Source organism: Haliaeetus albicilla, chromosome W, assembly GCF_947461875.1.
Source record: "Haliaeetus albicilla chromosome W, bHalAlb1.1, whole genome shotgun sequence".
NCBI lineage: Eukaryota > Metazoa > Chordata > Aves > Accipitriformes > Accipitridae > Haliaeetus > Haliaeetus albicilla.
The window spans coordinates 28574836-28590263 of record NC_091515.1 but is presented as its reverse complement, the minus strand read 5'-3'; the positions used below and the strand labels follow the sequence as shown (position 1 = coordinate 28590263).

At 42.9% G+C, this 15428-nt stretch overlaps 1 protein-coding gene across 1 annotated transcript; it reads right to left on the bottom strand.

Annotated features, from left to right (window-relative positions):
• Positions 1-4368: 4368 nt before the first annotated feature.
• LOC138683393 (uncharacterized) lies at positions 4369-5992 on the bottom strand. Its single transcript, XM_069775107.1, is given in 2 exon segments — positions 4369-4953; positions 4955-5992. Coding segments are annotated over 2 exon segments (1623 nt in total).
• Positions 5993-15428: the final 9436 nt, after the last annotated feature.

Below are 15428 nucleotides of genomic sequence, written 5' to 3'. Positions count from 1 at the left end.
CTTGCGGTGTGTACCTTCTATATTGTCTCTCTTGGGCAGAGGAGCGCTCACTCCTAATAGCTGAGACATTGGTCCTTACACATGTGGAGTAGGACATATCCTCTTTGAATTGCTGGAAATCCTCGGACAGCTTCTCCACAGCCGAAATGCAGGCTTGTAGGGAGGAGGAGAGATTTTCTTCGTATTGACGGAGTTGGCGAGCCACTTCCTCCACTGTCGGTGCCTCTTCATCCTTCCAGGCCATTATTGCCAATGCGTTGGCATAGGACGATGGTGCGCTCCGTACAAACTTCCGCCACATGGGTCGTGTGCATTGGACTTCGTCTGGATCTTTGGGTAATTGTGGGTTGTCCGGGTCATGATGAATCGTCTCTAGCACAGCTAATTCCCTCAGATATTGAATACCTTTTTTCCATGGTGGTCCACTTGCTTGATTGACATATAACATCTTCCTTGAAGGGGTACCTTTCCTTCACACTTGACAGGAGTCGCCTCCAGAGGCTGATGGCTTGTGTCCCTCTTCCAATTGCCTTGTCAATGCCACCTTCCGTGGCAAGCGATCCCAGCTGCTTGGCTTCCCTACCTTCTAATTCCAAGCTATTAGCCCCATTGTCCCAGCATCGGAGGAGCCAGGTGATAATATGCTCACCTATACGGCGGCCAAAGTCTTTTCGCAAATCCCGCAGCTCACTCAAGAATAGGGACCGGGTTATTACCTCTGGTTCTGCCTCTTCCTCCGGTTCCCGTGATGGCCCTGGTTCATCTTCATCCTTCGCTAAGCGAACTGATTTTTTTTTTGTATATTTCTTTTTCTGTATGGGGGCAACTGATGCTGGTGCAGGTTGGTCCCCTGGTTCAGTTGCAGTTATCGCTCACCGGGTTTTGGATAACCGCAGTGTCTGTCGCCGAGGTTTGGGTAGCAGCAGTGCTCGTCGCTGGGGCTGGAGGGACCGCAGTGCCCGTTGCCGAGGTTTGGGTGGCCGCGGTGCTCATCATTTTGTTGTTAGGTCCAGAGACTTTCTCTTCCCCTTGAGGGTACTGAGTGGTGTTGAACAGGGCTCGATAGGCATGGGCCAGGCCCCAGCACGTTGCAGTGATTTGTATCTCTCTGGAGCTGCCGGGGTGACAGCATACCTTTTCCAAATATTTTACTAGTTCTTCTGGATCCTGCACTTGTTCAGGAGTGAATTTCCAAAACATTGGAGGTGCCCACTTTTCTAGGTACTTGCCCATACTACCCCACACACCCTGCCACTCATAATTATCCAGCCTTGGGGCACATCTCTGGGTGATCTTCTTAAATAGCTGTTTAACCCTAAACGAGAGCTGAACCACATTCAGAAGCATGCTAATTCCTAGCAGTAGGGCTAGGACCGTGCTAGTCCCAACATCCCAGGAGTACTCAAATTTTTCAAAATTCTCAAACACCATTGTAACTGGACTGAAGGAGAAAGGAGAGGGGAAGAAAGGTACCCCACCCATAGACTGGTTTTCCATGGAGGAAAGGTAAATGGTATAATTATTAATAGTTTCCCACAGATGGCTCCCGCAGTATAAAGGTGACAATGCTAAGTGCAAATACCGGATTAATCCCACAGCCGATGACTTTATCATACCATAAACCAGTGTTATACCATACATCAAAGCGAAAACCTTAATCCACCTCCCATGGATGATAAGCAGCAGAAGAGGAACTCCATACAGCAAGCGAGGTGATACATAACAGAGCTTTAAAAACCAGAGCAACAACTCTAAGAACACATAAATCAACATAATGAATGCTTAGAACAAATTTGTTTTAACAAGCTCTGGTCAGGTTTGTGGTTATCTCAACCCTTCGTGCCCCACGTTGGGCGCCAAAATGGACTGTCGTGGTTTAACCCCAGCCAGCAACTAAGCACCACGCAGCCGCTCACTCACTTCCCCCCCATCCAGCAGGATGGGGGAGACAATCGGGAAAAAAGAAGTAAAACTCATGGGTTGAGATATGAACGGTTTAATAGAACAGAAAAGAAGAAACTAATAATGATAATGATACCACTAATAAAATGACAACAGCAGTAATAAAAGGATTGGAATGTACTAATGATGGGCAGGGCAATCGCTCACCACCCGCCGACCGACACCCAACCAGTCCCCGAGCCGCGATTCCCCGCCCCCACTTCCCAGTTCCTAAACTAGATGGGACATCACATGGTATGGAATACACCGTTGGCCACTTTGGGTCAGGTGCCCTGGCTGTGTCCTGTGCCAACTTCTTGTGCCCTGGCTGGGCATGAGAAGCTGAAAAATCCTTGACTATAGTCTAAACACTACTGAGCAACAACTGAAAACATCAGTGTTATCAACTTTCTTCTCATACTGAACTCAAAACATAGCACTGTACCAGATACTAGGAAGACAGTTAACTCTATCCCAGCTGAAACCAGGACACGGGGGCTCAGCCAGCTCCAAAAAAATTTTGAGGTGAGTTGGCCGGCCCCGAAAAAATTTTCGACGGTGGCTCGGCCAGCACCTTAAAAATTTCCGACGGGGGCTCGGCCGGCCCTGAAAAAACTTTTAACGGGGGCTCGGCCTGCCCCGAAAAAATTCTTGAAGGGGGCTCGGCTGGCCCTGAAAAAATATTTGAAGGGGTCTCGGATGGCACCAAAACAATTTTCGACGTGGGCTCGGCCGGAGCCGAAAATATTACCGACGGGGGAATCGGCGGGCTCCGAAAAACCTTTTGACGTGGGTCGGCCGGCCACGAAAAAGTTTTCGATAGGGGCTTGGCCGGTCACGCAAATATTTTCGAACAGGGATCTGCCAGCACTGTAAAAATTTCTGATGGGGACTCGGCCGGCCCCGAAAATATTTTTGAACAGGGATCTGCCAGCGCTGTAAAAATTTGTGATGGGGACTCGGCCGGCCCCGAAAATATTTTCGAGGTAGGCTCGGCTGGCGCCGAAAAACGTTTCAAAGGGGGCTTGGCTGGCGCCGAAAAAATTTTCGAGGTAGGCTCGGCCAGCCCTGAAAAAATATTCGAAGGAGTCTCGGCTGGCACCAAAAAAAATTTCAACGGGGTCTCAGCCGGCCCTGAAAAGATTTTCAACAGGGGCTCGGCCGGCTTCGAAAAAATTTCTGAGGGGGGCTCGACCGGCTCCGAAAAAAATTTTGAGGTGGGTCGGCCGGCCCCGAAAAAATTTATGACTGGGGCTCTAGCCGTCCCCAAAAATATTTTCGATGGGGGCTTGACCAGCACCGAAAAAGTTTTCGATGGGGACTTGCCGGCACCGAAATAATTTTCGACAGGTGCTCGGCCTGCCCCGAAAAGATTTTTGAAGGGGGCTGGGCCTGCGCCAAAAATATTTTCGACGGGGGCTCGGCCGGCACCGAAAACATTTTCGACGGGGACTCGGCCGGCACCGAAAACATTTTCGGCGGGGGTTCTGTCACGGTCCACCTGGTGGACTCGTGATGGTTCGTTTGCTACGATCTCGAAAGTGCAAAATTAAGGTGACCAACACCAAAGGGGATAGCAGTAATCACACAGTAAAACTTTATTGCATTGCCTGTGAGGAGGCACGCGATAGTTAGAGATGGGTGAAAAAAAGGAGAAAAGTAAAGTTAGGTTTAGAGAGAGGAGAAAGAGGGGTTATAGCTACCACCGCTGATCTCACGACGTCCTAACGGTCCCGGGTCCAGCTGATGCTGCGTCGTCGATCGTCGTGGTCCTTGGTGGGGAAGCTTCCAACTTCCGTTGTTCAGAAGTCATCTTTTATGCTTAGTAACGCACCTTGCTCCACCTCTGCCTCAGGAGTCTCCACCCTTCTCAGAATACAATTATCATATCTCCGCCCTTCTCAAGCGAGGCTATCACGCAGGCGCGGGGTCAGTGTCCGAGGCGTGGTTAGTCTTGGAGGCGGGTAGCCTTCGACCAGGAGGTGTGTTTTGGTATTATTATAATGAAGCAAAGTTCGTCTAAAGTTCATGATTTCTTCGTCGGTGTTATGCCAACAGTGGCAATTCATCCTTTTTGACAGTAGCTATGCGGTTATCTCTAACGGTTCCAGTCAGGTACCTTCCAGGAACCTCGTACCGCCTATTCCGTCCTTGGGACCGGCCGCTGCGCTCCAAACAGGCCATTGTCAGGTAATGTACTGTTCATGTTCCTGATGACAATGTTGAGACAATGCTGATTTTCTGACCGACTCTTACACCACCCCGTGGCTCAACATGGTCGTCAGGACCGCTTGGTGGTAGCATGATAAAGGAGAAAAAGAAGAAAAGGAAAAGAAAAGAGAGAGAAAGAGAAGGAGAGAAGATTGAAAGGCAATTACAGTGATATCAATTACAATCAAAACTGTTTATCAATTGATTTGGGGATGTCTACATTGGATGGGACATCAAGCATATTATATGTAAACGTGTTAACCGAGTCATCATTTTCCAGGTTATGGCATACAATACTGCTGACAAAACCAAACTGATCAAAACCAATATCAAGAGAACCACGATGGGGTGGCACAACGTGTTCAGGATGCCTGTAGCAGTAGGCGACCATCCGAAAAGTGTGTCCCGCCATCTATGTTCTGCATCCTTTTGCACTCTTTCTAAAACTCGGTGTATTTCTTTCACATCATGATGAACAGTTATTAAGGTTTTCTGTCCGTTTTCCCTAATTTTTCCCAAAATCTCAACCAAATCCTTGTGTTGTAATAACTGTTTTACCAAAGTGAGATTCATTCCAATGGGTATAGGTAACAATTCATCAGTCAACATATAGTTAGATTGCAAAAGTTGGTGGGATGTGACCGGGGCCGAATAGGAAAAATCACATCCGACAATCTTAGTAAAATTACAAACACAGAAATTTGAATGATTTTTAGTCTCTACAACTACCTCATCTACAGATAGAGAGCCACAAACAGTCCTCAAACATACACAGCCTTTGCCGATATATATATATACATATGAGTACTGTTTCAGGGTTTTCATTAGGATGAATCTCAAAATGGCAGATATTTTGTTCAGTATCTAAACAAATATCTTGCGCCTCAATTGCATTACCTTCACAAACAAATCCTTGTTGTTCTCGTACAATACAAGATTCCAAATTAACAGTTTGCCATTTTTCATCCACCTTTCGGGCCCATACTCTATGCTCAGAGGGACAGAGTATAGTTCCGTTGTGGTTCAACCCTAATGCGATAATGGGATAAATTGGGTATATGGTAGCATTATATATAGTAAGCACAAAAATTGTAGCTAGGTTTGTAACGGGATCATAAGTAAAGTTCACCAGATTCCACCAGGATTGGAGTTCCTTCTCAAAATCAGTGGCACTGTCCCAAATTATTTTCCGAATTTCAGTGGGGAGGATACCTTCTTCACCTTCTCTTATAATTGAGGCGGCTACCGACTGCGTCCATATTTGAGCCTGGATACAACTGAGAGCCAAAGAGAGGTTATTTTGGATCACCCCAAGTGCATCAGTAATCAACTCGTGGTCCCTTACATTTACCTTTTCCCATTTAGGTAATATATTTGACAACAGCCACTGGTTAGTCCCTAAAGCCAATAAAGAAGATCGCAAAGGCTGTTGTAATTTAGCCAAATCACTAACTGAGGTAGCCAACTTGTTCATTATTACTTCCGAATCGATGCTATTTAAAACTCCCAATCCTGTTCCCAAAACACCGGTTAGGTCTCTCCGTGTTCTTCTTATGGGAAGAGTTCGTTTTTGCAGCCAGGTTGTCCATCCCTCGTAAGAGGTCCTTAGGAAAGGTGAGCAAGCTGGCTGAATGTCTGAAACATTGTTCTGCAACGACAATTCAACTTGCTTGAGAGACCATGCCGGGTTAAACAACATTTGTTGTAGGCCCGTATTTCTGATCACATATGGTCCAATTTCAAAGGTTTTTGGGCTAAGCACGACAATTGGTTGAGTAGTAGGTATTACAACATCTATTTTAAATTCTCTCCAGTATTTAGTGTTATTTTTACGACACATAACTTTATAAGAGTATTGTACAGCAGTCAAATTTAGCCAACAGTCTAGGTTTTGATTTTGACACAACAAAATAGGGCCATGTGGTCCAATTCCATAACTGTCTGTGGATTCAATCAACTCGTGGTCCCTTACATTTACCTTTTCCCATTTTGGTAATATATTTGACAACAGCCACTGGTTAGTCCCTAAAGTGATCAGTCTGCATCTTATTGTAATGTTATTTCCTTGTACCACTGTGAAAGAGGGTATAACTTCATCTTTGTCAGTTAGCGTGAAAAGGGTATCTATGCCATTGTGCGTGACTACTGCAACAAGCATCACTAGAGGCCTAGTTACAGCATTAATTTTGAATTTAAATGTTAGGCCTGATAGCCCTCCTGTCGGTGGATTAGATCGCCAATCGCACACCACATAGACTGACTTGGTCAAAGTGAAATTATACCAACAATCTCCTTGTTCCTTAATACAGGATTTGGTGATTTCAACATTAGTGGTACTTGGGTCTAGGGAGTAGTTACCGACATTCTTTTGACGGCAACACGTAATGAGAGAATCCTGCTTGTTACACCTCCATGCTGTAGTAGGACAGAGTTTCGCAGTGATGTTGGAACTAGGGTCCAATAGATTTCCAGAGATCGTAATTGAAGAGGCTTTCTCATGAAGACATCCTTCCACCTTTCTGCAGCCCACTTGGATTTTTTCTCCAATCGTTCCAGTCAGGACACGGACCCAGTCTTTCTTGTCCCATTCCCCCCACTCAAGTGGGTGGTACACTTCAGAATCATGCATTACTACAGTGGCTAAGTTTGGGAGACGGTCTTTGGGATACTGTCCCATACTCCAAGTATACTGGACAATAGCTTGGGACCGTGGCCATTCTGTATTCTTTTGGCTACAGATTAGTGGTGAGATACAAAAAAGTACTACTAATCTAATTAAGTGATTCATAATTCGTCCCTCGGAGTCCTTCTGTAAAACAAAAAGAAACAAAACTTGCCTCTCTGAGGCAAAAGAGATTAATGCTATACAGAAAATTAAAATGATGGAATTATCCAGCGAGTATTTATCCGATGCTCCTTCCCTAGTGTTACTGATTTGTTATTAGTTAGAACTGATTATATTTAATTTTAATAGGAATATGGAACTACAAGAAATATTTTAGCAAAATTATATATTGTATTTAACCAACAACTAACAGCTGTTGTGAAATCCCCTGTGTAGCCCTGTACCAAGGCCGAAGGAATTGGTTAAAATCATTTAGTAGGAACATTTAGAACTTAGATAACAGATGTCAGAATTTCAACTTAATAGGAACTTACTTAAGAAAGTGTATTATGTGTAACTATAAGAATTCGAGTACTGTCTGAAATCAGTTAACCACGGAAGCTTTGGTAAAGCTTTACCTCGATCTAATTAACGAGAATTCCAATCAGTAGAGTTAAGTGAGATTAACCAACGATTGTTTTAGTATAAGAATATTGATAAGGTGGTGTGACTGAGGGCCAATCACTAGAAATACTAAATTCAAGAATTAACATTGAATATACTTTATGTAAATCTAATACATGATGGCGAAAATCATACTGCGCAGAATCACATGAAAGGTCAACTATCGGACAAAGTGAGGAAGACTATGGAAGACCACCAGAGGGCTCCTGAAGACCACCAGAGGGCTTCACTGCGCCTGCGTAAAGGACATTTACATATGCTAATAACTTCCCAGAAATCTAATGAATATGCATAACATTTCTTGGAAAGCTAATGAATATGTATGAATAAGTTTAATATAAGGTGTATGATTTTGGTGTTCAGGTGTGCGTGGTTCGTGAGAGGACTCGCCCGCGCACCCGGCCGTCAATAAAGAAGTGTCTGCTTATCTACACTAAATTGGTGTTGATAAGTTCTTTATTCCGAGTTTTTCGGCAACAGTTTCTGGCGACCCAGATGGGACCTCGCTGAGAGAGACCGGAGGAGTCGGGGACCCGATCGGTCCCTGCCGGCACTGAGGATTTCTCGGGGATACCCATCGATCCCCGATCCATAAGGCTCTTTGCGACGTCCCCTGGATTTTGGCAAGACACTTCTTTTTTAATATAAAGGATAGTGGGTTAGAGTCCCACTAAGTGGGGTTAGAGTCCCCCCCGGTGGGTTAGAGTCCCACCGGTATCGTCTGCCTGCCAGACGCGGCGAAAGCTGCGCAGGGTTGGACTAAAGGATCCTGAAGTGAAAGCCTAGGCGTCTGCCCGTAAGACATAAGCGAAAGCTATTGCTGGGTTGGACAATTCGGGAGTGGGTTAGAGTCCCACAACTTTTGAGGATTCTGGGTTAGAGTCCCAGCTTCAAAAGCATTTTGGAAACTTTGGGTTTGAGTCCCGATTCCAAGGAATTTTTGAGAGTATATGTGTATCTTTGTGAGATATTTTGTGTATTTGAAAGTATCACAAATCAGAATTAAGAGTGTGGTATAGTGTGTTATATGTGAGTGTGAGTGTTGTAAGTGTGAGACGTAGTGCCTCCAACTGAGGTTGGGAGTTTTAAAAGGGTGAATACATTTTGTGGGTTAATAATCTTGCCAGGGGATATTGGTTATGACTCTTGCCTAGGGAAGTCGGTTCTGTCCGTGCCCTAGATAAGCAGGTGGACTCCATTACCTGGCAACAACTGTTGTTTGTATTCACTTGATATCTGGCATTTAATATATGTATTTGGTATTTGATATTTGGTTTGCCATCTGACAGTTGATAATTGATTATTGATTTTTGATACTTGATATATTTAATAGATATTTGGTAGTGGGTATAAATATAATGGCATTGGCCAAATTATTTAAGAGTAAGAGTATGGGAAATATATCTACTGATGGAAAGATACCGAAAACATCTCCGTTGGGATGTTTGTTAGCACATTGGGGTGAATTGCATGATGATTTGCAGAAAAGTCAGATGATTGAGTACTGTAATCATTGGTGGCCTCTGTATATATTAGAGGATCAGGAAAAGTGGCCCATGAATGGGACACTGAATTATAACACCATTCTGCAGTTAATGTTGTTTTGTAGAAGAGAAGGGAAGTGGAGTGAAATACCATATGTGGATTTATTTTTTTTTTATTTAAGACAGAGACGGGATTGGCAGAATGAATGTAAGCTGACTAGTAGGGACAATTTGGTAATGGCTATGACTTCTGATAAGAAAGAAAAGAAATGTGGTTTGGCATGTGATGTTGGAAAAGAGTGCTTAAAGAAAATAACTGCCCCCAAAGAGGATGAAGGGCCAGAGTTGGATATATCCCCTCCCAGGAGAGGAATAAATTGGGGTCGAGAGCATAGAGAACAGATGGAAGAACCAGAAAGTAGTGGAATAGAGGATGTGGGGGAAGGACCGTCTGAAGTTGTAATTCATACCCCCATTTCTCGAAGGACCCGACAGCAGGTACAAACAATAGCAACAATAGCTCCCCTGCGGCAGGGAGTCGGTAACGATGGGCCGGTGTATGTAAAAGTGCCCTTTTCGGCTACGGATTTGATGGCTTGGAAGCAGGCAGCTGGAGAGTATAGAGAAGATCCTGAGAGAGTAGGCAGAGTGCTGGATACTATAATTAGAACACAGAATCCAGACTGGAGTGATTTACAGGTGATTTTAGATAATTTGCTAGACGATACAGAAAAGCAGATGGTATTAAAGACTGGCAAAGCACAGGCAGAAGTGGCTGTACTGAGGGGGACAACAGGTGGAACATTAGAGCAGAACTTTCCGTCTGGGGATCCGCAGTGGGATCCAAATAACAGGGAACATAGAGAAAGGTTGACTCGGTATCAGAAATGGATTTTATATGGAGTTAAATATGCTATGCCTAAATCTTTGGATTGGTCTAAACTATATGAGGTGAGACAAGATAAGAATGAATCTCCCTCAGCGTTTCTGGAAAGACTGAAGGAGGTTGCCAGAAAATATACTGATTTAAGAGTAGATACAGAGGCGGCTCAGATACAGTTGGCTTTGATTTTTATGGGACAATCGGCACCGGACATAAGAAAGAAACTTCAGAAGCTGGAGGGAGAGGATTCAAGGAGTCTGAATAAAATGTTGGAGGCAGCATGGAAAGTATATAATAACAGGGAAAAAGAGGAGAGGAAAATCAGAGAAAATAGATTGTTGGCCGTAATAGCAGGAACAGCAGGCAGAGGACGAGGTGGAGGAAGAGGACGAGGTGTTTATGGACGGGGGGGATCAATGAATTTTAGCAATCGGAATTTCAACACCCCCTTAGGAGCGAATCAGTGTGCTTTGTGTAGGGAGGAAGGACATTGGAAAAGAGACTGTCCTAAAAATGAGCAGCGTTCAGGAGGAAATATTCAGAAGGAGGTAGCCAGAATGATGGTTTTGGATGAATGAAGGGGACCGGAGGGGAACCCAGCTGAGCCTCTGGTTATAATTAAGCTGGGAGAAAAAGAAGTTAAGTTTTTAGTGGATACAGGAGCAACATTTTCGTTATTGAATACTTGTAAAGGAAAAATTGGAACAAAAACAGCAAACATAATAGGAGCAACAGGGAAAGAGGAAAACAGACCATTCCTGCAACCTCTGGATTTGAAATTTGGAAATAAAATCATTACACATGAATTTTTGTATGTACCAGAATGTCCGATACCCTTGTTAGGAAGAGATTTGTTATCTAAATCAAATGCACAAATTGTTTTTGAGGAAGGAGAACTCTTTTTGAAAATACCTGAGTCAAAAACAGGAGAAATCATGATGATACAAGAAAAAGTGGAGAGGCAGGAAATTCCACGGGAGGTGGATTTTGCAGTGATCCCTACAGTATGGGAAACAGATATTCCTGGTAAATCAAAATTAGCAGCGCCTGTAAAAATAGATTTAAAAGAAGATGCAGGAACAGTAAAAATTAAACAATACCCAATCAAACCAGAAGTTAGGCAGGAGCTGAAGAAACTGATTGATAAATTTTTAGAGTATAAAATTTTGGAGGAATGTGAATCTGAATATAATACTCCTATTTTACCAGTTAGGAAACCCTCGGGTGAATATAGGATAGTGCAAGATTTGAGAGCAGTGAATCAAATAGCCAAGGACATATATCCTGTAGTTGCAAAGCCTTATACATTGTTAACAGCGTTAAAGGAGACTCACCAGTGGTTTACAGTGCTTGATTTAAAAGATGCTTTCTTTTGCATACCTTTGGAGAAGGAAAGCAGAAAGTTGTTTGCTTTCGAATGGGAAAATCCACAAACCGGGCGAAAGATGCAGTTAACATGGACGAGACTACCCCAAGGATTTAAAAATAGCCCGACAATTTTTGGAAACCAGCTGGCAAAAGAGCTTGAAATCTGGAAACAGGACAAACCGAGGCCTGAACATTTACTTCTACAATATGTAGATGACATATTGATTGCTACAGAAGAAAGATCTACCTGCATACAGGTAACCATTGACCTCTTGAACTTTCTGGGACTAAATGGGTACAAGGTATCCAGGAAGAAAGCCCAAATAGCATGTCAGACTGTGATATATCTGGGCTTTGAGATTTCAAAAGGGCAGCGACAATTGGGAAAAGGTCGCAAAGAAACCATTTGTGGTATACCTGAGCCGAAAAATATCCATGAACTTAGAACGTTTTTGGGAATGGCAGGGTGGTGTCGTCTTTGGATCATGAACTATGGTCTAATAGCTAAACCATTGTATGAGGCCCAAAAGAACTCTTCTTTTGTTTGGGGTCCAAAACAGCAAATGGCCTTTATAGAGTTAAAACGCGCTTTAATGTCCGCACCTGCTTTGGGCCTTCCTGATTTAACTAAAGATTTTCAGTTGTTTGTTCATGAAAGACAACGCCTGGCACTTGGTGTGTTAACCCAGAAGATGGGAAGCTGGAAACGACCAGTCGGATACTTCTCCAAACAACTGGACACAGTGAGTAAAGGATGGCCAAATTGCCTTCGAGCAGTCGCTGCAACAGTAATGATCATACAAGAAGCTCGGAAATTGACTTTGGGAAAAACAATAACAGTCTATGTATGTCCCACATATGGTGAAAACTGTTTTAGAACAAAAGGGGGGGACACTGGCTATCTCCGAGCAGAATGATGAAGTACCAGGTAATATTAACTCAACAAGATGATGTAATTTTGAAAACAACTAACCTGGTAAATCCAGCGGTGTTTTTAAGTTCCATACAGGAAGAAGGACAATTGGAACATGATTGCTTGGCTGCTATTGAGTATGTTTATTCCAGTCGTGAAGATTTGAAGGATGTACCATTGGAGCGACCGGACTGGGAACTGTATACAGATGGTAGCAGCTTTGTGGAGCAAGGAATTCGATACGCTGGATATGCGGTAACAACAGACACCACAGTTATAGAAGCAGGAGCATTGGCAAGTACAACCTCAGCTCAGAAAGCGGAACTTATTGCTTTGATTCGAGCTTTAGAACTGAGCGAAAAGAAGAAAGTAAGCATCTGGACAGACTCAAAGTATGCTTTTGGAGTGGTACATGTCCATGGAGCATTGTGGAAAGAAAGAGGATTATTGTCCTCTCAGGGATCAAATATTAAACACCAAGATGAAATTTTACAATTATTACAAGCAGTTCAGAAACCTGAACAGGTAGCAATCATGCACTGTAAAGCACACCAAATTGGAAACACAAAAGAAATTGTTGGAAATAATTTAGCCGACCGAACGGCAAGGAAGGTAGCAAAGGAACGAGCATTCCAAATGGCATGAATTCCTTCCAAAACAGTAACCCTTCCTAGGGAAAAACCAAAATATTCAGAAGAGGATAATAAGTTAGGTCAATTATTAAATGCTAAGAAAAACCTAGCCGGATGGTGGGTAACACCTAAAGGGCAGGTAGTAGTTCCACCCTTTTTGATGAGAGAAATAATTCAACCAAAGCATCAGGAATGCCACTGGGGAGCAGAAGCCTTAGTAACTTCTTTACAAAAACAGGTGGTATCGCTCAAAATGTTAGGAATGGCTAAAATAATAATTGCAAAATGTGAAGCATGTTTGAAAAATAATCCAGTAATCAGGAAAAAGGTTCAAATGGGTCGAATAAAATCTGGTACAGAGCCTGGAGATTATTGGCAAGTAGATTTTTCAGAACTACCTAGGCAAAATGGGTATCGATACATCCTGGTGGGGGTTGATACTTTTACAGGACGGCCGGAGGCTTTTCCCTGTCGTTCCACACAAGCAAAGGAAGTAGTCAAGTGGTTACTACAAGAAATAATTCCAAGGTTTGGAGTTCCTATTGGAATTTCTTCTGACGGAGGTCCACACTTTGTCGCAGAAGTAGTCCAAAATGTTAGCAAAATTTTGGGTATCACATGGGATTTGCATACCCCATGGAGGCCACAATCCAGTGGGAAAGTAGAAAGACTGAATCAAACCTTAAAAATGCAAATAAGTAAAATTTGCCAAGAGACTAATTTAAAATGGCCTCAAGCACTTCCATTGGCATTATTACGAATCAGAGTACAGCCAAAGAGTGGAACCTCAGTCAGCCCTTATGAATTATTGTATGGAAAACCTTATGAATCCCCAGAACCTAGTCCAAACATGCATGTAAAAGGGAAACAAGATGTGTATAACTATCTGCTTTCCTTAGGAAAAACTTTGACTGCAATTCGAAGAGCAGTGGTATGGAATAGACCATTATCCCTGGAAGCTCCGGTGCATGACTTTCAACCAGGAGATTATGTCTATGTGAAAACGTGGGCTTCCGAACCCCTGCAGGAACGTTGGAAAGGACCCTTCCAGATACTGTTAACCACCTTCACGGCTATTAAGATTGCGGAATCGGATGCTTGGATACACTACACTCGAGGGAAGAAGGCACCTACTCCATGGAAGATTATTAGCCGTGACCCACAGACTTTAAAACTGACTATGAGACATGTCTAATTTTTTCATATCTGTTTGTAATTGTTTTCCTGGTATTAGATCGGCAGATGATGGTGGTGGGAACTGGGACTGGTTTAATGATTAGGAACAAAAGACAAATAGAAACAGAACAATTGATTAGCATTCCAAAGAAGTTGTCTGAAGAAAATTTGATGTTAGGATTGATTAAGGGATTTGCCAGCTTGCAAAATGTTACCCAGATTACTGCTTGTTTGCCGATACCAAGAGCAGTAGGGGAATCTATTCCTTGGGGAATCCTAACGATGAATTTAACCACCCTGGAACATAAAAACAAAACCACTCACTGCAAACAAAGCCCAGTGACTAAATGGTCTGAACAGGTGAAGGTCATCAGAAAAACAATGGAAATGGATGGGCAGAGAAGAGGATTGTCTGAAATTATTGAATTATCATTTTACACCAGCCTCTTCTATAGGAGACATATTTGCAGTGGGTAGTCCTATGGGGTGGTGCTCGTATGATGTACAAGTCAAAACCAATCAGAGCCGGAGTATCATGGAATGGAAATGTGGTGAGACTAATCAGACTATACCAGAAAAACCAGTCAGTTGGGATTCAGTATGGTCTATGACCATACTGGCTCAATTTCAATATATGGCCAAAACTTCTCGGTGTTTTATTTGGGACGGAGTACTTTACACGGTTTGGCCATCAGTAAATGACAAAGGGAGTACATTCCGAGGAAAGGAAAATTTGGTATCTTGGTGGAAATGTGAGAAAATTTACAATTGTAGTACTAAAGACCCAGCGATCGAAAGAATCCCCCCTTTAGCTGCAGCCTTGAAATATGGCTGCTTGTGTAGAGGACTTAAAAGTGATCTCAAATTGACTGAAACATTTATACCCAAAAGGGGAACCTTTTTCAGTTGCAGAAAATCTACCATTCGGAGTCCAGGACATTTAGTTTGGGCATTAAGTGATGGAACCTGGACAACACAGTTATCAGTAGATGGTACGGTAAAACAAATCACTTTAGGCATGCCAACGTTGTGTCCGATTTGGAAAAAAAAAAAATCACCATTTAAAGGGCCCTTGGAGAATTTAAAGTTGAAACGAACCAAGAGCTCTGAAATAGATGATGATATATGGAACGAACCATCAACAGGAGTGAAAATTGGCTGGGCTCTTGAATCCCTTTTGAACCCTATAGCTTCATATAGAAACAGAGAATGGCTCTATCAGTTAACAGGTCAGGTAGAGAAATTAGCAAACATCACAAAAAAAAAAGGGTTCAAGGAATTGAATATACAACTGCAGGCAACTTCTAAGATGACTCTTCAAAATAGAATGGCGTTAGACCTACTTTTACTTAAAGAACATGGAGCATGTGGATACCTCAAGGATAGATTGGATCATTGTTGTATTCATATTCCTAATGTCACTCAGGATGTAGAACATGATTTGGAGTTACTGAGCAAAATTGAAAAAGAAACTGGAACCATTCGAGAGGATATGTCAGAAGATTGGCTGGGAAAAATTTTTAGTGGATTA